The sequence below is a fragment of the Salvelinus namaycush genome, chromosome 7, assembly GCF_016432855.1.
Source record: "Salvelinus namaycush isolate Seneca chromosome 7, SaNama_1.0, whole genome shotgun sequence".
NCBI lineage: Eukaryota > Metazoa > Chordata > Actinopteri > Salmoniformes > Salmonidae > Salvelinus > Salvelinus namaycush.
This window is the reverse complement of record NC_052313.1, coordinates 15,912,092-15,930,007: the sequence shown is the minus strand read 5'-3', so window position 1 is coordinate 15,930,007 and position 17,916 is coordinate 15,912,092. Positions and strand designations below refer to the sequence as shown.

The 17,916-nt window shown below is 46.8% G+C and overlaps 1 protein-coding gene across 1 annotated transcript in view; it reads right to left on the bottom strand.

Moving 5' to 3' along the window:
- The window catches only part of LOC120051023 (sodium channel protein type 4 subunit alpha-like), a 158,403-nt gene that overhangs the window by 56,747 nt on the left and 83,740 nt on the right, over positions 1-17,916 (bottom strand). The window contains exons 14-15 of the mRNA XM_038997609.1: positions 16,555-16,728; positions 14,465-14,821 (exon numbers count right to left, since the gene is read on the bottom strand). Of these exons, the coding sequence (XP_038853537.1) occupies positions 14,465-14,821; positions 16,555-16,728 (531 nt within the window). The remainder of the gene's footprint in view (positions 1-14,464; positions 14,822-16,554; positions 16,729-17,916) is intronic.

Sequence of the window (17,916 nt, the reverse complement as noted above, 5' to 3'; positions counted from 1 at the left end):
ACTGACATTTCACCTGTTTAGTCACAGGATTGACATATTACCTGTTTAGTCACAGGACTGACATATTACCTGTTTAGACACAGGACTGACATTTCACCTGTTTAGACACAGGACTGACATTTCACTTGTTTAGACACAGGACTGACATTTCACCTGTTCAGACACATGATTGACATTTTACCTGTTTAAACACAGGACTGACATTTCACCTGTTTAGTCACAGGACTGACATTTCACTTGTTTAGACACAGGACTGACATTTCACCTGTTCAGACACATGATTGACATTTTACCTGTTTAAACACAGGACTGACATTTCACCTGTTTAGTCACAGGACTGACATTTCACATGTCGCTTTAGGGGACGGCCTTGGCTACACGTATGCTGGCTCGGATATTTTATTAACATATTCGTTACCAGGTCAGCCCAGCACAGCTCAGTTTGGCTCAGTACTGTTATGATTGTATATTTGTGTCAGTGTCTTTGTTTGGAGAAGAGAGGAGAGTAAATTATGTTTTAGTAGGTAACAATAAACATAGTGGAGGAGAGTCTATTGCCCAAGCCTGCCACAAAACACACAGCAGTCAATAAACGTGCCCAGTGAACCATAAAGACAACTCTTCCTGTCCACTTGAGGCTTTTTATAATGAAATGATGCACTTAGAAAACATTAAGCGCCCATGATAGTTAACGATGCCATTTAGCTTGATTCATATGCCTCTGATTGGTAGAAATGTGTAGTGTGAATAACATGGCTCCTAAAGACAGAGAAGGACATTAATAGACCTCAGAATTATAAGCAAGACATCTTCGCCTTAAAGCTTTATTTTAAGCTTTCATTAAACAGCGCTGTTTTGTTTTTCAAGATTCAACATTTTTGAGTTCTTTGGAATTAATTAAACCAAATAAAATTCTGGGGATTTGACACGTATTATGTCTAAAATGCTAGCTCTCTCTTGACAACAAGCTTCTCAACCTTAAGAAGTTACACACATGCACAACCTCACGTCCTCCCCCAACATCGCCTCCTCACGTCCTCCCCCACCATCGCCTCCTCACGTCCTCCCCCACCATCTCCTCCTCACGTCCTCCCCCAACATCGCCTCCTCACGTCCTCCCCCACCATTGCCTCCTCACGTCCTCCCCCACCATCGCCTCCTCACGTCCTACCCCACCATCTCCTACTCACGTCCTCCCCCACCATCTCCTCCTCACGTCCTCGCCCACCATCGCCTCCTCACGTCCTCCCCCACCATCTCCTCCTCACGTCCTACCCCACCATCGCTTCCTCATGTCCTCCCCTACCATCTCCTCCTCACGTCCTACCCCACCATCTCCTCCTCACGTCCTCCCCCACCATCTCCTCCTCACGTCCTCCCCCACCATCGCCTCCTCACGTCCTCCCCCACCATCTCCTCCTCACGTCCTACCCCACCATCGCTTCCTCATGTCCTCCCCTACCATCTCCTCCTCACGTCCTACCCCACCATCTCCTCCTCACATCCTACCTCACCATCTCATCCTCAAGTCCTCCCCCACCATCGCCTCCTCACGTCCTCCTCCACCATCTCCTCCTCACGTCCTCCCCCACCATCTCCTCCTCACATCCTCCCCCACCATCTCCTCCTCACGTCCTCCCCCACCATCTCCTCCTCACGCATTCCCCCTCCATCGCCTCCTCACGTCCTCCCCCACCATCGCCTCCTCACGTCCTCCCCCACCATCTCCTCCTCACGCATTCCCCCTCCATCGCCTCCTCACGTCCTCCCCCACCGATACACACATGTGCATTCTAAGACCTAAAAGTAGGTGAAAGTGACTTGATCCATGTTCATTAGTGTCCAGTCTGAAGCACCCAGTGGGTATTATAATACCGTATTAGTATTAAGACCCAGCATCTGGGTGACCAAACTAAACCAGGCATCTCCCAGCCATCCCAGTCCCAGCCACCACATCCACCACCTGGGTCTAGACCACCCAGTCCCAGCCATCACCACAGTCCCAGCCACCACAGCCACCATCTGGGTCTAGAACACCCAGTCCCAGCCATCACCACAGTCCCAGCCACCACATCCACCACCTGGGTCTAGACCACCCAGTCCCAGCCATCACCACAGTCCCAGCCACCACATCCACCACCTGGGTCTAGACCACCCAGTCCCAGCCATCACCACAGTCCCAGCCACCACAGCCACCACCTGGGTCCAGGCCACCAGGAGATTTACATCCTAACGCTGCTTAGACACAGACAGGGACATTTAATTAGTGCTTTAATTATATCCCATACCCTTCGCCAGTCCTCCCCCTCCTCCTTTCCCTGTCCCACTCTCATTCTCAACACGGTCTGTTTACCTTCACCAAGTACATCAATGTATAGTGAAGCAAGCGCTCAATGTAGAATATGCTCCTATAACCACAGGTCTAGCATCATATTACTCTACTCTCAACCTTTACCATTATGGGAATAACAAATATCTGTGTCAGTGGTCAGGCAACTCTGAAGTCAGTAGTGGGCCTGGGCGGCCATCTTGGATGAGGTCAGATTAGTATGAGCTCACTGAGCAGGTAGCTCTGGGGTCATAGTGTCATCTGTTCTGCATAGCTAAATAGCTGCATACCTACCCTGGCTCTAGGTGGGGAGCAACATGAGTTGACTACTCACTATAAATAGACCATTGTCTCTACAGGCCCAGCGCACACCCGCACGCACGCACGCACACGCACACACACACACACACACACACACACACCCTTTGTCAACTTAGTAAAAGCCTCTGTGTTCTCTTATGTATATGATATAACGCCTTACAACCAACAGAATTGGAGCAAATATTGTTTTCATGCCTCCCACTCTCGATGGCTAGTGACATCTTGACCGATAGGAGAAACAGCAAAATGTCAAGGGCAAAATACCAAAAGGGTTGACTTTCATGCACTGTTGATTGGTATTTCATCAACTCATACTTCCAGTCCTCTATGTCCAGACACTGTCTAGCCAATAGCCATGAGTCATCCAAGTACGACCAACCAATACCTTTGACCACAGACATTTTAGGATATCTTGCCAAACGAAATCTCAATATTGTGTTTGATAACATTTGACGTTTGACATTTGACTTGACATTTGAATCTGCTCCCGAGTCCAAAAAATAGTCCGAAACACTGTCGTCTGTATCCAAGCAAAGACTGTTGTGGCAACTGAATATGAAACTGCAACCAAATGCACACGCACGCACGCACACCCAAGCGCACGCACGTACACCCGCGCACACACTAACCTTCACACCCTGCGTGGTTACATTGCCCATCCATGCAAAATGAGAGCATTTTTGTGTGGATAAATCACATGAATGGTGGAAGGCATAAGCCTCAGGACAGTGTGGCCCACATTCTCACTGATTAACACAACCCTTTCTACCCAAAAACCTCCTAAAAACATGGCTAGTTCTCCTATGACTCATACGGTTACAGTTAGAACCAGTCTTAGCCTGTGGCTAGCCGCCCTAAGGGGTGATTTGAGACACATGATTCAGGATCAAAGTTATTCAAACACCTTTCGCTAAATGAATTTCAAAGCCTTATTTGGTAGTGTGCATTAAACCACTGTGTTATTTGATTAGACTGTAGTGAGACTACACTGGCAGTACATTCTCACAGGAGTTACATTCTAATTTAAATTGGGGAATTATTTGGTGAGGGCTGTTTCTACTCTATTGTATTGTACTTGGATCGAAACATAACAACAACAACAACAAATCCTCTGAAACTATTGCCATCGGAAGCTTGTAAAGGAGTACCAGAAGAGGAATCTGGAACGAGAGTGCTGTACCATGGTGGGCTCCTGGTTGATACACAGTTAGTGAGGTGCTAGCTGCTGCCAGTTGTGTCTGGGTATTAACACCTGGCATAGTTAAGTTACACAGGGCCATGGTCCAATGGAAGGGCACCACCTGACATGGAGCTTTAAAAAGAGACACTGGAGTCACGAACACATACATAAAGTAGCAGCCAGGTCACCCGTGACACAAGTCAGTATTCGGCGTTGGGAGATGACGTGGAAATCGTCCACTAGGGGCAACAGTGAGCGTTGTTACCTTCAAGTAGGTTTTGGTTTTGCTAGGGCATTGTGGAAGAGGATGGATGTAAGCATCTGCCTCTGATTCCAAAGGTCGCAAGTTTAAATCCGGCAATAGAAAGTTGTTTTTGAGATTTTTGTTTTAAGCCTTTCCCAAACCTTAACCCTTACTGGAACAATTTGGAGTTAATGCCTACATTTAACCCTGACCTTAAAAATGTGGAGTTAATGCCTAAACGTACCCTTAAACCCTTTGAAATTTGATGCCTGCAACAGTATCTCTACTCCGAATAACTCATTCCATATCATCCCACAGATGCTCAATTAGATTGAGATCTGGGGACTGGGCAGACCACTGCAGTAAACTGAATTCACTGTCATGTTCGTGGAACCTAGACAATCCTAGTCTTGTGCAAAACCAATTTGCAAATCGATACACTGTTGCTATGAAAGGATGCACTTGATTGGCAATGATGTTCAGATATCCTGTGGCATTCAAATGCTGCTCCACTTTTATCAAGGGGCCCAATGTGTGCCATGAAACACACCCCCCACCACCACCAGCAGCCTGTAATGTTGACACGCGGCATGATGGATGCATGTACTCGTGGTTTTCTCCACACCCTAATCAAATCAAACTTACCCTGAAATGCTTACTTACAAGCCCTTCCCCAACAGTGCAGTTCAAGTAGAAGAAAATATTTACCAAGTAGGCTAAAATATAAAGTTATAATAAAAAGTAACACAATAAGAATAACGAGGCTATATACAGGGGGCACCGGTACCGAGTCAGTGTGCAGGGGTACAGGCTAGTTGGGGTAATCTGTACATGTAGGTGGGGGCGAAGTGACTATGCATAGGTAACAAACAAACAGCGAGTAGCAGCAGCGTACTAGGGGGGGGGGGGGGGGGGGGGGGTCAATGTAAATTGTCCGGTGGCTATTTTTATGAATTGTTTAGCAGTCTAATGGCTTGAGGGTAGAAGCTGTTGAGGAGCCTTTTAGTCCTAGACGTGGAGCTCCGGTACCGCTTACCGTGCGGTAGCAGAGAAAACAGTCTATAACTTGGGTGACTGGAGTCTCTGTCAATTTTATGGGCTTTCCTCTGACACCGCCTATTATATAGGTCCTGGATGGCAGGAAGCTTGGCCCCAGTGATGTACTGGGCCGTTCGCACTACCCTCTGTAGCGCCTTCCGGTCAGATGCCGAGCAGTTGCCAAACCAGGCGGTGATGCAACCGGTCAGGATGCTCTCGATGGTGCAGCTGTAGAACCTTTTGAGGATCTGGGGGCCCATGCCAAATCTTTTCAGTCTCCTGAGGGGGAAAAGGTTTTGTCGTGCCCTCTTCACGACTGTCTTGGTATGTTTGGACCATGATAGTTCGTTGGTGATGTGGACACCAAGGAACTTGAAACTCTCAACCCGCTCCACTACAGCCCTGTCAAGGTTAATGGGGGCCTGTTCGGCCTGTCTTTTCCTGTAGTCCACGATCAGCTCCTTTGTCTTGCTCACATTGAGGGAGAGGTTGTTGTCCTTGCACCACACTGCCAGTTCTCTGACCTCCTCCCTATAGGCCTTCTCATCATTTTCGGTGATCAGGCCTATCACTGTTGTGTCGTCAGCAAACTTAATGATGGTGTTGGAGTCGTGTTTGGCCACACAGTTGTGGGTGAACAGAGAATACAGGAGGGGACTAAGTACACACCCCTGAGGGGCCCCAGTGTTAAGGATCAGCGTGGCAAATGTATTGTTGCCTATTCTTACCACCTGGGGGCGGCCCGTCAGGAAGTCCAGGATCCAGTTGCAGAGGGAGGTGTTTAGTCCCAGAGTCCATAGCTTAGTGTTGAGCTTCGTGGGCACTATGGTGTTGAACGCTGAGCTGTAGTCGATGAACAGCATTCTCACATAGGTGTTCCTTTTGTCCAGGTGAGAAAGGGCGGTGTGGAGTGCGATTGAGATTGCGTCATCTGTGGATCTGTTGGGGCGGTACGCGAATTGGAGTGGGTCTAGGGTGTCTGGGAGGATGCTGTTGATATGAGCCATGACCAGCCTTTCGAAGCGCTTCATGGCTACCGACGTGAGTGCCACGGGGCGGTAATGATTTAGGAAGGTTACCTTCGCTCCCTTGGGCACAGGGACTATGGTGGTCTGCTTGAAACATGTAGGTATTACAGATTCAGTCAGGGAGAGGTTGAACATTTCAGTGAAGACACTTGACAGTTGGTCCGTGCGTGCTTTGAGTACACGTCCTGGTTATCCATCTGGCCCAGCGGCTTTGTGAATGTTGACCTGTTTAAAGGTTTTGTTCACATCGGCTACCGAGAGTGTTATCACACAGTCATCCAGAACAGCTGATGCTCTCGTGCATGCTTCAGTGTTGCTTGCCTCGAAGCGAGCATGAAAGGCATTTAGCTCGTCTGCTAGGCTCGCGTCACTGGGCAGCTTGCGTCTGGGTTTCCCTTTGTCGTCCGTAGTTTTCAAGCCCTGCCACATCCAACGAGAGTTAGAGCCGGTGTAGTAGGATTCAATCTTAATCCTGTATTGACGCTTTGCTTGTTTGAGGGTTCGTCTGAGGGCATAGTGGGATTTCTTATAAGCGTCCGGATTAGTCTCCCACTCCTTGAAAACGGCAGCTCTAGCCTTTAGCTCAGTGCGGATGTTGCCTGTAATCCATGGCTTCTGGTTGGGATATGTTCGTACAGTCACTGTGGGGACGACGTCATCAATAATGCACTTATTGATGAAGCCAATGACTGAGGTGTTGTATTCCTCAATGCCATTGGATGAATCCCGGAATATATTCCAGTCTGTGCTAGCAAAACAGTCCTGTAGTGTAGCATCCGCGTCATCTGACCAGTTCCGTATTTAGAGAGTCACTGGTACTTCCTGATTTATTTTTTGCTTGTAAGCAGGAATCAGGAAGATAGAATTGTGGTCAGATTTGCCAAATGGATGGTGGGGGAGAGCTTAGTATGCATCTCTGTGTGGAGTAAAGGTGGTCTAGGATTTTTCTCCCCTGGTTGCATATATGACATGCTGGTAAAAATTTGGTAAAACTGATTTAAGTTTGCCTGCATTAAAGTCCCCGGCCACTAGGAACGCCGCTTCTGGGTGAGCATTTTCGTCTTTGCTTATGGCCTTATAGAGTTGGTTGAGAGCGGTCTTAGTGCCAGCTTCGCTTTGTGGTGGTAAATAGACAGCTACGAATAATACAGATGAGAACTCTCTTGGTAGATAGTGTGGTCGACAGCTTATCATAAGGTACTCTACCTCAGGCGAGCAATACCTCGAGACTTCTTTAATATTAGACATTGCACACCAGCTGTTATTGACAAAAAGACACACACCCCCACCCCTCGTCTTACCAGAGGTAGCGTCTCTGTTCTGCCGGTGCATGGAAAATCCCTCCAGCTCTATATTGTCAGTTTCTTTGTTCAGCCATGTCTCGGTGAAACATAGGATGTCACAGTTTTTAATGTCCCGTTGGTAGAATAATCTTAGTAGTAGGGCATCAATTTTATTTTCTAACGATTGCACGTTAGCAAGGAGAATGGAAGGCATTGGGAGTTTACTCGCTCGCCTCCGGCTTCTCAGAAGGATCCCCGATCTGCGTCCCTTTTCCGGCGTCTTTTCTTCACACAAAAGGCGTGGATTGGGCCTGTTCCAGTGAACGCAGGATATCCTTCTCGTCGGACTCGTTAAAGGAAAAGGTTTCTTCCAGTCCGTGGTGAGTAATAGCTTTTCTGATGTCCAGAAGTTATTTTCGGTAATAAGAGACGGTAGCAGCAACATTATGTACACAATAAGTTAAATTAAGTTACACAAAAAAAAAAAAAAGTTACGAAAATGCCAAAGAAATAACAAAATTGTACAATTGATCGGGAGAATGTAAAACATCAGCCATGTTCTTCGGCGCCATCTTAGTACTGTCCCATCAGCGTGAAACAGCAGGAACCACGATTCATCAGACCAGGCAATGTTTTTCAAATGATTTAGTGTCCAGTGTTTTCGTTCCTTAGCTCACTGCAACCACAGTTTCTTATTTTTTTGCTGAAAGAAGTGGAAGGTGGTCGGCTGCCATACCCCATTTGTGTCAAGGTACAAGTTTTATGGGTCTTTGGACACAAATGTTGTACTGGACTGCAGGTGGCTAACTGTTGCCCATCTGTTGCTCTGCACAATTCATGTCAGCCTCCTTTGTCCTCATCAATTACCCATTTTCGACCACTGCCCTGCTGTTGGCTGGATGTTCTTTGGGTGGTGGACCATTCTTGATACACACGGGAAACTGTTGAGCGTGAAAAACCCAGAAGCGTTGCAGTTCTTGACACTCAAACCGGTTTGCCTGGCACTTACTACCATACCCCATTCAAAGGCACTTAAATCTTTTGTCTTTCCCATTCACCCTCGGAATGCCACACATACACAATCCATGTCTAAACTGTTTCAAGGCTTAAAAATCCTTCTTTAACCTGTCTCCTCCCCTTAATTTACACTGATTGAAGTGGATTTAACAAGTGATATCAATAACGGACCATATCTTTCACCTGGATGCACCTGGTCAGTCTATGTCATGGAAGAGTTCTTAATGTTTTGTCTACTCAGTGGATTATATCAAGATGAGGCTATCTTGTTGACGACAAGGATTATCTTTACATTCCATGTACGGAATCCATATAGAATGAAACGGTTGCGTAATGATGAATGTCTTATTTCTGTGATGCTAAGAGAAAACCAACCTGCACCTGTCAATGATGCCATGACCCAGCCAGGCTGAAAGATTGAGAGCAATCTGACCCAGACCCAAACAGGTCTTGTCCATGGTCTGACACACACACACACACACACACACACACACACACACACACACACACACACACACACACACACACACACACACACACACACACACACACACACACACACACACACACACACACACACTCTCTCTCTCTCCGTTGACTGACGGCCTATCTCATGTCAGACACGGAAGGGACAAGAGGTACAAGGCTGGCAGGGTAACACGGCCACTGAGATGAAAAGGGATGATGAAAGGAGATAACTATCCACTAAGTCCCCCAAGCCAAGACCACACAGTATACCTGAACTTACTGTCCCTGGCCCACCTACAGTAGAGATCAGGGGAGTAGGGTTATGCTGGTAAGCTTCCTGGACAGAGTAGAGACTCTCTAGACTCTCCAGGCAGCCTGCTTCTGAAGGTTGTTGCCGGGAATGAGAGTGGCAGGCGGTGGCGTAATGACCTGTGTTTGTGCTGCACTTACAAACACTGCATTCAAAGGATTCACAGAACAGATTAGAGAATGCTATCGCCATGGATGGCTAGGATTCATAGCCCCCCTTCTCTCCTTCACTCTCTCTCTTTCGGTCTCTTTCTCTCTCTCCCCTGTGTGTGGAGGGACAAGCTCAGACAGGGGAGCTATTGGATGGCTCTTATTGGTCCACTCGAGTACACAGAGTACCATGCAGGAGAGGGGAGTGTTAGGTTCATAACACTTGAGACAACAGGGAGCAGAGCGAAAAGCTCTCTCGAGGCCAGATCTGGATACCTAGAAGAGTGCTCATTTTCTAATTAACCTTAGGATGACTCATGTCTTCTGACGTTGTTAATAACATACTAAGAAATCATAATATTGTTTATAATCACTAAATGTGTTTATCCCAATGGGGAAATAAGTTCAATGTTTTAAGTTCTTAGAACCAGACGTCATCACGAGTGACGTCAACTTTGATGTCAAGACAAAAATGGCCACTATACTGTAGGATCTTAATTTGAGCCAGTGTGCTACAGTAGGAAAATAATCCTGCAGCAACAGGAAATTTGAATTCTTATATGGATTATAATTATGGACATTTTTGTAGGGGTTGATACATTTTTCGTAAGGGAAAATCAAGTTTGAAATTTTTTAACTTGAAATACACTACAAGTTCTCCTGCAACAAGGTGATCAAATTAAGATCCTACATCTGAATACCTGCCCCTTTATGCTTTCATAGAATATTAATTATTTGTGCTAGTTTCACATAACAACACTGTGACATGAAAACATTTCTTCAGTTTAAATTAAAACACTGACAGAGATGGTACCCCATGTTTACAAACACAAACAACTCTAAGGCAAGCTCATAGGAATATTATACAATAGGTGGGTCTTATCCTGGATGTTGATTGGTTAAAAATGCGTTCCAGCCTGTGTCTATTCCAAAAAATACCTATGTTAGGCTACGACGTTGAAATGCCTATTTCCGGTTCCATCTCACTGCACAATCCACTGTCTCATCAGCCCAACCAGGCAATTTATAAACTTGACCTCCACAGTTAAAAGCATCTAGACGTTATCTCACATTTCTTTTAGACTAGCATTTGGTTTTCAACAGGCGAGATTTGAATAAACCTTGCTATCTGTCTCTTCGACCTTTGCAACTAGACAGACATATTTTCTTAGACAGTCAAAATCATGAATCATCATCATTTTTATGGCTATATACAAATACATGTCAATAGAAAAACAGGTCAAATGAAATGAAATGCAGGTAGTTTGCAATCTTTCCAGCTACAGTTTTAAGTGATTGTGTTAGCTGTGTACCTCTGCTGATGTCACGACTCCTACCGAAGGTGGCTCCCCTTCCTGTTCGGGTGGTGCTCAGCGGTCGTCGTCACCGGCCTACTAGCTGCCACTGATCCCTTTTTCCCCTTTCTGTTTATTGGTTTCACCTGTTTTGTGTGTAGGCTGATTAGTAGGGCTATATTAGCCAGTAGGCCCGCCTGCTCTTTGTGCGGGATTGTTTTGTGTTGCTCTGAGCACGTTCTATGTTGACGTGTTTCGTGCGTGGGTTTTTCTCCGGACTGTTTGAGTCCCCCTGTTTGGGGCATTTGTTTTGTGTGCGCCCTGTGTTTCGTGGGGTGGCTGATGTTCGCTTGTGTGCAATAAATAGCACTACCCTGTACTCTCTGCTTCCTGCGCCTGACTTCGCACCCACTACGCCCAGAGCGTTACAGCTGAACAGTGTCCAGACAAGAGCGCACATTTTCTATGCCAGTTGAAATTGTGCATCATTAGCTCATTGTTATGAATGTATCCAAATAAACATCACTAGAAAACAGCTTAAACAAATGCAAATGCAGCTACTTTGTTGTTATTTTGGCTACACTGTTTGACCTGACTGTAAGCCGTAGTTGGCTAAATAGCAAGCAAGGGATAAGAATATTGCCAGGCAGCATGGCAACAAAACATTTAGAACAAACGACTGGGTTGAGTCCATAGATTTAGAACAAAAAGCCATCACGACTGGGTCGCGTCTCTGGCAACCTAACTGATAGCATGAATGATCCAGACAGCTTGGTAGCAACCCTAGATTTGCGTTGGGACTATATCTCTTGGATAGATAAATTAGTATGAATAAATTCATCAAAATAACTTTTTTAAGGAAAATATGTTAATCATCATTTAAATATGTTGGTAACCCGTTGTATAAAAGTGATAATGACCTCAAAGCTGGTGTTTGGAGGATATATTGGCACGGTTTGCTGGCCCGAGATGCTAACAACACCCGTGTCAAAATATTCTCCAGACACAGGCTTTGAGGGCATTATCAGTTAATTAAGTATCAAATGTATCTCCCCTATTTATCCCATGATGCTATGCAATCATAATAATGCTTAGTCATGCATCTGGATCCGTTAACACGCCGTCCCACATCAGACATTTTGTTAGCCTTGTAAATATCCCGACGAGACATCGGCAGCCATGTTATTTTACACAACACGACGTCTCGCAGCCCAGGCAGAGCTCAGTCTCAACGACTTCCTTTGACTGCTCAGCCAAAATAAATAAGACAGGGGACACAGGAGGGTGAGAGAAGAGGAGCTGGAGTGGGAAGGAGGGGGAGGAGGGATGGAGGAGGGAGAAGAGAGAAGGAGGTGGAGTGGGAAGGAGGGGGAGGAGGGATGGAGGAGGAAGAAGAGAGGAGGAGAGGGAAGGAGAGGGAGGAGGGATGGAGGAGGGAGAAGAGAGGAGGAGAGGGAAGGAGAGGGAGGAGGGATGGAGGAGGGAGAAGGAGGTGGAGTGGGAAGGAGGGGGAGGAGGGATGGAGGAGGGAGAAGAGAGGAGGAGAGGGAAGGAGGGGAGGAGAGAGAAGAGGAGGAGGAGAGGGAAGGCGGGGGAGGAGGGATGGAGGAGGGAGAAGAGAGAAGGAGGTGGAGTGGGAAGGAGGGGGAGGAGGGATGGAGGAGGGAGAAGAGAGAAGGAGGTGGAGTGGGAAGGAGGGGGAGGAGGGATGGAGGAGGGAGAAGAGAGGAGGAGAGGGAAGGAGAGGGAGGAGGGATGGAGGAGGGAGAAGGAGGTGGAGTGGGAAGGAGGGGGAGGAGGGATGGAGGAGGGAGAAGAGGAGGTGGAGTGGGAAGGAGGGGGAGGAGGGATGGAGGAGGGAGAAGAGAGGAGGAGAGGGAAGGAGGGATGGAGGAGGGAGAAGAGAGGAGGAGGTGGAGTGGGAAGGAGGGGGAGGAGGGATGGAGGAGGGAGAAGAGAGGAAGAGGTGGAGTGGGAAGGAGGGGGAGGAGGGATGGAGGAGGGAGAAGAGAGGAGGAGAGGGAAGGAGAGGGAGGAGGGAGAAGAGAGGAGGAGGTGGAGTGGGAAGGAGGGGGAGGAGGGATGGAGGAGGGAGAAGAGAGGAGGAGAGGGAGGAGGCCTCTAACACAAGTGTGTAAGCAAATGACAGGCACTGACTTGACTGACTTGATTCAGGGACTGGGGCGACCCCGCAGAGAAAGATAATATTAGCGGGGGCAGGCTGGGTAATTGCGACTTCATCGCTTGCCTGCCCCGCGGATTAGAACAGTACTGCAGCATGTAGTGGAGCACTGAGGGCAGAGAGGATACTGTGGGTAGAAAGTGTTACTGGCAAGGCTGTGTACCACTCCATATAGTAGAGTTTGTCTACCCATTTAGTCTCTAATTTGTTTACTCAGTGGGTTGTGGTAGGACACCGGCAGTGGCAAGAATGTAAGTTCACCTCCCGCACAGGAATCATGAGACATTTTGTATTTCAACAATCCTACTGTAACACACACAGTAGGAGGCTTATGCAGTAACGCCAGTGTAAACTACAACACCTGTCTACGTGTCAGTTAGTGTGGAAAACCCCTCACCCATGACAGCCTTAAGGACATGGCATTACGTCTGCCAGGACAAAGTGTGTGCTTGTGTGTGAGAGAGAGCAGAAATACAGTCAAGGAAGTCTTGGAAGTGTGCAGATATCCCCATAACCTAGCTAAACTACTGAAGTGTCACGACATGCAACCATGCAACACAGATCAAAAACACTGCATAGGCTTCTTTGACAAATGGTATCTAGACCAGCTGGGGCCCAGGACCCTGTTTCCTTCATTATTACTGTCAGTTTCAACAGCTGACCATCTGACATGACCCACAGTTCAGCATTACCAGTCTTGACCAATCAATAAACAGCTTCATTATAGAATGATATGGGACGTTAGGGGTGTCTTTTAATTACTATACATGCCCAGGGGGATCTGTTACATCTATAAAGTCTATAGGGAGCAGGACCGTAAAACCTGATTCAATTCTAATGGTCACAAAACAGTACTGTGTGACATTTCAACAATTCTTCCCTGTGTGTTCTTTTTGTCAAGGCTAACATGGCTAGCCACTAACAGGCAGGCATCTTCGTGAAGCTGAATCGTGCCCCATAGGGGATGCGTCTGAGCTTTATGGGGAAGGGGGATTGTTTTAACGTACTCCCTTCCCCCAACCACCTGCAGCTCTGGACCAAGTGGTGGGCGGTGGGGCGTTCAACAAGAGCCACTGTCAGGGTCATGTTGTCATTCTGCTACCAAAACAATTCATGGAGATTAGCTCGCCCCCCCCATCTCTTCCCACCCACACAAACCCCCATACACCCCTGCCCACCCTTCCAAAAGCTCCAACCATGGCAGATATAGAAGCCATTGGCAGGAAGGGGATAAAGTGGAAGGGCAGAGAGCTAGAGGAGGCACTCACCCCCACCCCTTCTCCCAGCCAACCCCCAGCACCACAGTGGGCTCGTGACAGAGACATGAATGAACCACGCTTGTGTCCTGCTCAAAACTGAGCTAAATTGACGTAAGGGGGGCAACATTTTACAGGGTCAAATAGCAGAGGGAAATGTTCAGCTTAATAAATGTAATCCCGAATTTCACAATTTTAGGACAAGTTGACACACGTTGATTTAAAATTTGAGTAGCCTCTAAGCACTAAAATCACACAAAATATAGAGGCCGCACGCACTTTTGTGGTGCATTCAAAAGTCAACCAAAACATGGACCTTACTGCCCACACTACTCAAGAGACTGAGAGTGGAAGAATGACTTACCACCAGGTTCCCGATCACCATGACCTGCATGAAGACTAGGAGGCAGAGAGGCTGCCCTGCCACCTCCATACAGTCCCACATGGTCTCGATCCACTCGCCACACAGCACCCGGAACACGATGAGGAACGAGTGGAAGAAGTCCTTCATGTGCCAGCGTGGCAGTGTACAGTCCTTGGAGATCTTACACACGCAGTCTTGGTAATTCTTGCCGAACAGCTGCATGCCCACCACAGCAAAGATGAAGACTATGATGGCTAGGACCAGGGTCAGGTTTCCCAGAGCCCCCACCGAATTGCCGATGATCTTGATGAGCGTGTTGAGGGTGGGCCATGACTTGGCCAGCTTGAACACCCTTAGCTGTGGGAGGGGGGAGAGGGGAGATGGGATAGTGAGATCAGCTGTTTGTTCGTTATCTGAGACATGGTCAATATGTGTGTGTTTTAAAAATGTATGTTATCTAGAAGTTGAATCAAAAGATTTAGAAATGCATGATAAATGTATTCTTCCATGTTGTTATTTATTTGACTTTATCCTATACTCATCTTTAACTTTAAACCTTTAAAAGTGAATAAATAAAGAAGTGGCTACTGGCTACAATTGAAATAATTGTGTCAATGGAATTATGTACTAAGAAGGGGTTAACTAAATCAGGCTGGTTTAGGGTCTATTCTCGTTGACGAGAATTAAGGAGAATTTCAAGAGATTCTCGAGAGGTATCGATTTTCGAGAGACTGTAACTGTAATGTAAACTTGCGTATTTCTCACGTCTCGAACGATACCTCCGGAGGTCGCGCTACATTTGCACCCTTCTAAGCCTGGCAGTATGTTGAGCCCAACATTCATACAGCAAAAATACTAACAGCAGAGCAGCGTTTTTGAAACAGCTTAAATCTCTATATTTTCATTATATTTTAGACTTGTTTTATTGAGTTGTCACCTGAAATTGCAGTTACAGCCTGTTACACTCTGAAATGATTTCCGTAGCTTTAAGAAAGGGAAGTTCAACAATGGTGAGCCACCTTCCAGGCAAGAAGAATGCAGCAAGAAGCTAATCAACTCACCAGGGAAATTATCAACGTTTTCAGTCTAAATTTTGTGTTTACCTCATATAATAACTTCTATGATATTGATAAAATGCCTGGTTTGTTCTAACATAACCTTTAATATGCTGAAACTGTATTTTTATATTCATATGAAAGGTGTAAATGTCAGTGCAGGCTGCTGAGGGGAGGACGGCTCATAATAATGGCCGGAATGGAGCAAATGGAAACCATGTGTTTGATGTATTTGATATCATTCCACTAATTCAACTCCAGCCTTTACCACGAGCCCATCCTCCCCAATTAAGGTGCCACCAACCTCCTGTGGTAAACGTTCATGTTTGATATGCTAACGTTACTAGCTAGCATAGATAGCTGTGTTATTGTGTGTACAAACAAGAAAATAAACCCTTTAACTGTCAGCACATGATTGTGAATTGTTGCATTATTGTTGCGTGATTGGGAGTCCCACAGGGCGGCGCACAATTGGCCCAGCGTCGTCCGGGTTTGGCCGGGGTAGGCCAACAAATAAGAATTTGTTCTTAACTGACTTGCCTAGTTAAATAAAGGTTAAATGTATAACATGATTTAAGAGTGTAGTACGATGTGGTTGCATTATTTAAGAGTGTAGCTAACATGTTTTAGAGGAAAAGTTGCTCGCATTGTTGAATAGTTTGCAAGCTTACTGGCTAGTGGCAACTGTGATACTGGTATTTACTGAAAATGTTGAGGTGCAGAGCAATAGTGTCATGTAAATTGAAAAGTTTATGCACATATAATGTAAATTGAAATCTCATCGAGCTGCCTCTCCTTAAATGTTCATCAATGAGAATATCCTCTTAGTAACTGTTGAGAAGGACTTGCCAATTTCACAGTTAGGGGGATTTACAGTATTCGTACATTAGCATCGGGAGAGCGAGCTAACCAGTCACACTGTCAAACATTGCAGCCAGCAACACTTATATCCAGACAACCATCATCTACTAACACACAGACAGCACACAGAGAGACAGATAGGCCGGAGGGGCGACATGCTTAATGCTTAAATACCAGTCTGAAGGATCGGAGAACGGACAGTCCCTCCACATCGGACAGGCCCAGCTCCATGAGGCTGAGGCACACAATGATGCTGTCAAATATGTTCCAACCTTGCTGGAAATAGTAGTAGGGGTCCAGAGCGATAATCTTTAACACCATCTCAGCGGTGAAGATCCCGGAGAATACCTAGGAAACGCAGACACACACAGACACACAGAGAGAGGGAGTGCTCAGCCTGGGGGTAGGACACTTCAGAGCAGGTTAGAGTCAGAATCAGGCCCGGCTACCCTTGCTCATGAAGCATTGCAATAGAACACTGCTGTCTTTCGCATTGCCTCCCAATCTACTGATGTTATCCACGTGGAACCTTCTGGAATTATCTGGAAGGCAGGGCTGTACAATGTTTCCACTTACAACTAACTTGAAGGACCAATTCCTACCCTACTAACATAGTAGCTCTACGTGGACTGGGAATTAATCAAATGTGCATTGCTGACAAGCAAACTGTCCTAGTAATTTACGCTTGAGCGTTTACCGTGAATGTGATTTCAGCGAACTCAGGGAAATTGCCAGTGCACTACGTTGTCAACAATGCACTTTTGATTCAATCCCTGTCTCTGTGTTTTCTTCATTGGAGTGTCTGGAACTACGACATCAAACTCCAAAGTTAATGCAATGCTTTTGAATAGGTTTTCAGATGCTGTTATGGGAGCATCCTCATCTCTATCTATTTCTACATTCGCTGGACTTCTGTGGAGATGGTCTCTTGCTCTGTGTTTGTGTGGTCAAAGCTGAAGCAGCTGACAGGTCTGCAGTTTAGATGTGTGTGTGTGTACGTGCAAGTGTGCGTGCGTGCATGCGTGCTTCTGTAATCTGGTGTTTTCATCTTGCAGCTCCAGAAGTGCCTCTCTGCTAGTTGTTCCTGGGAGACGCGCTCCTCGATGTGACACGGAGTACGTGACACACAGGCGGGAGGCGAGAGGGAGGGGGACAAGGCGAAAGCGTCAGAGGGCGCGTCTGGGTAGCCTTTGCGGTGACACCAGGCCACTGATGTCCATTTGTTTTGGCCCCATGCGACCGGGGACTCTTGAAAGGATCTGATCTAGAGTCTGTTTAGACTCGTAGGCCATGCACGCACACACACGCGCACACACACGCACACACATGCACAGTGAGTAGCTGAGTGAGTGGGACAGCATGATTACCGCTGGGATATTGACTGGCACTTTCAGCTGCCTGGAGTGGCCCAATGTCAGTGTGTGTGTGTGTGTGTGTGTGTGTGTGTGTGTGTGTGTGTGTGTGTGTGTGTGTGTGTGTGTGTGTGTGTGTGTGTGTGTGTGTGTGTGTGTGTGTGTGTGTGTGTGTGTGTGCGTG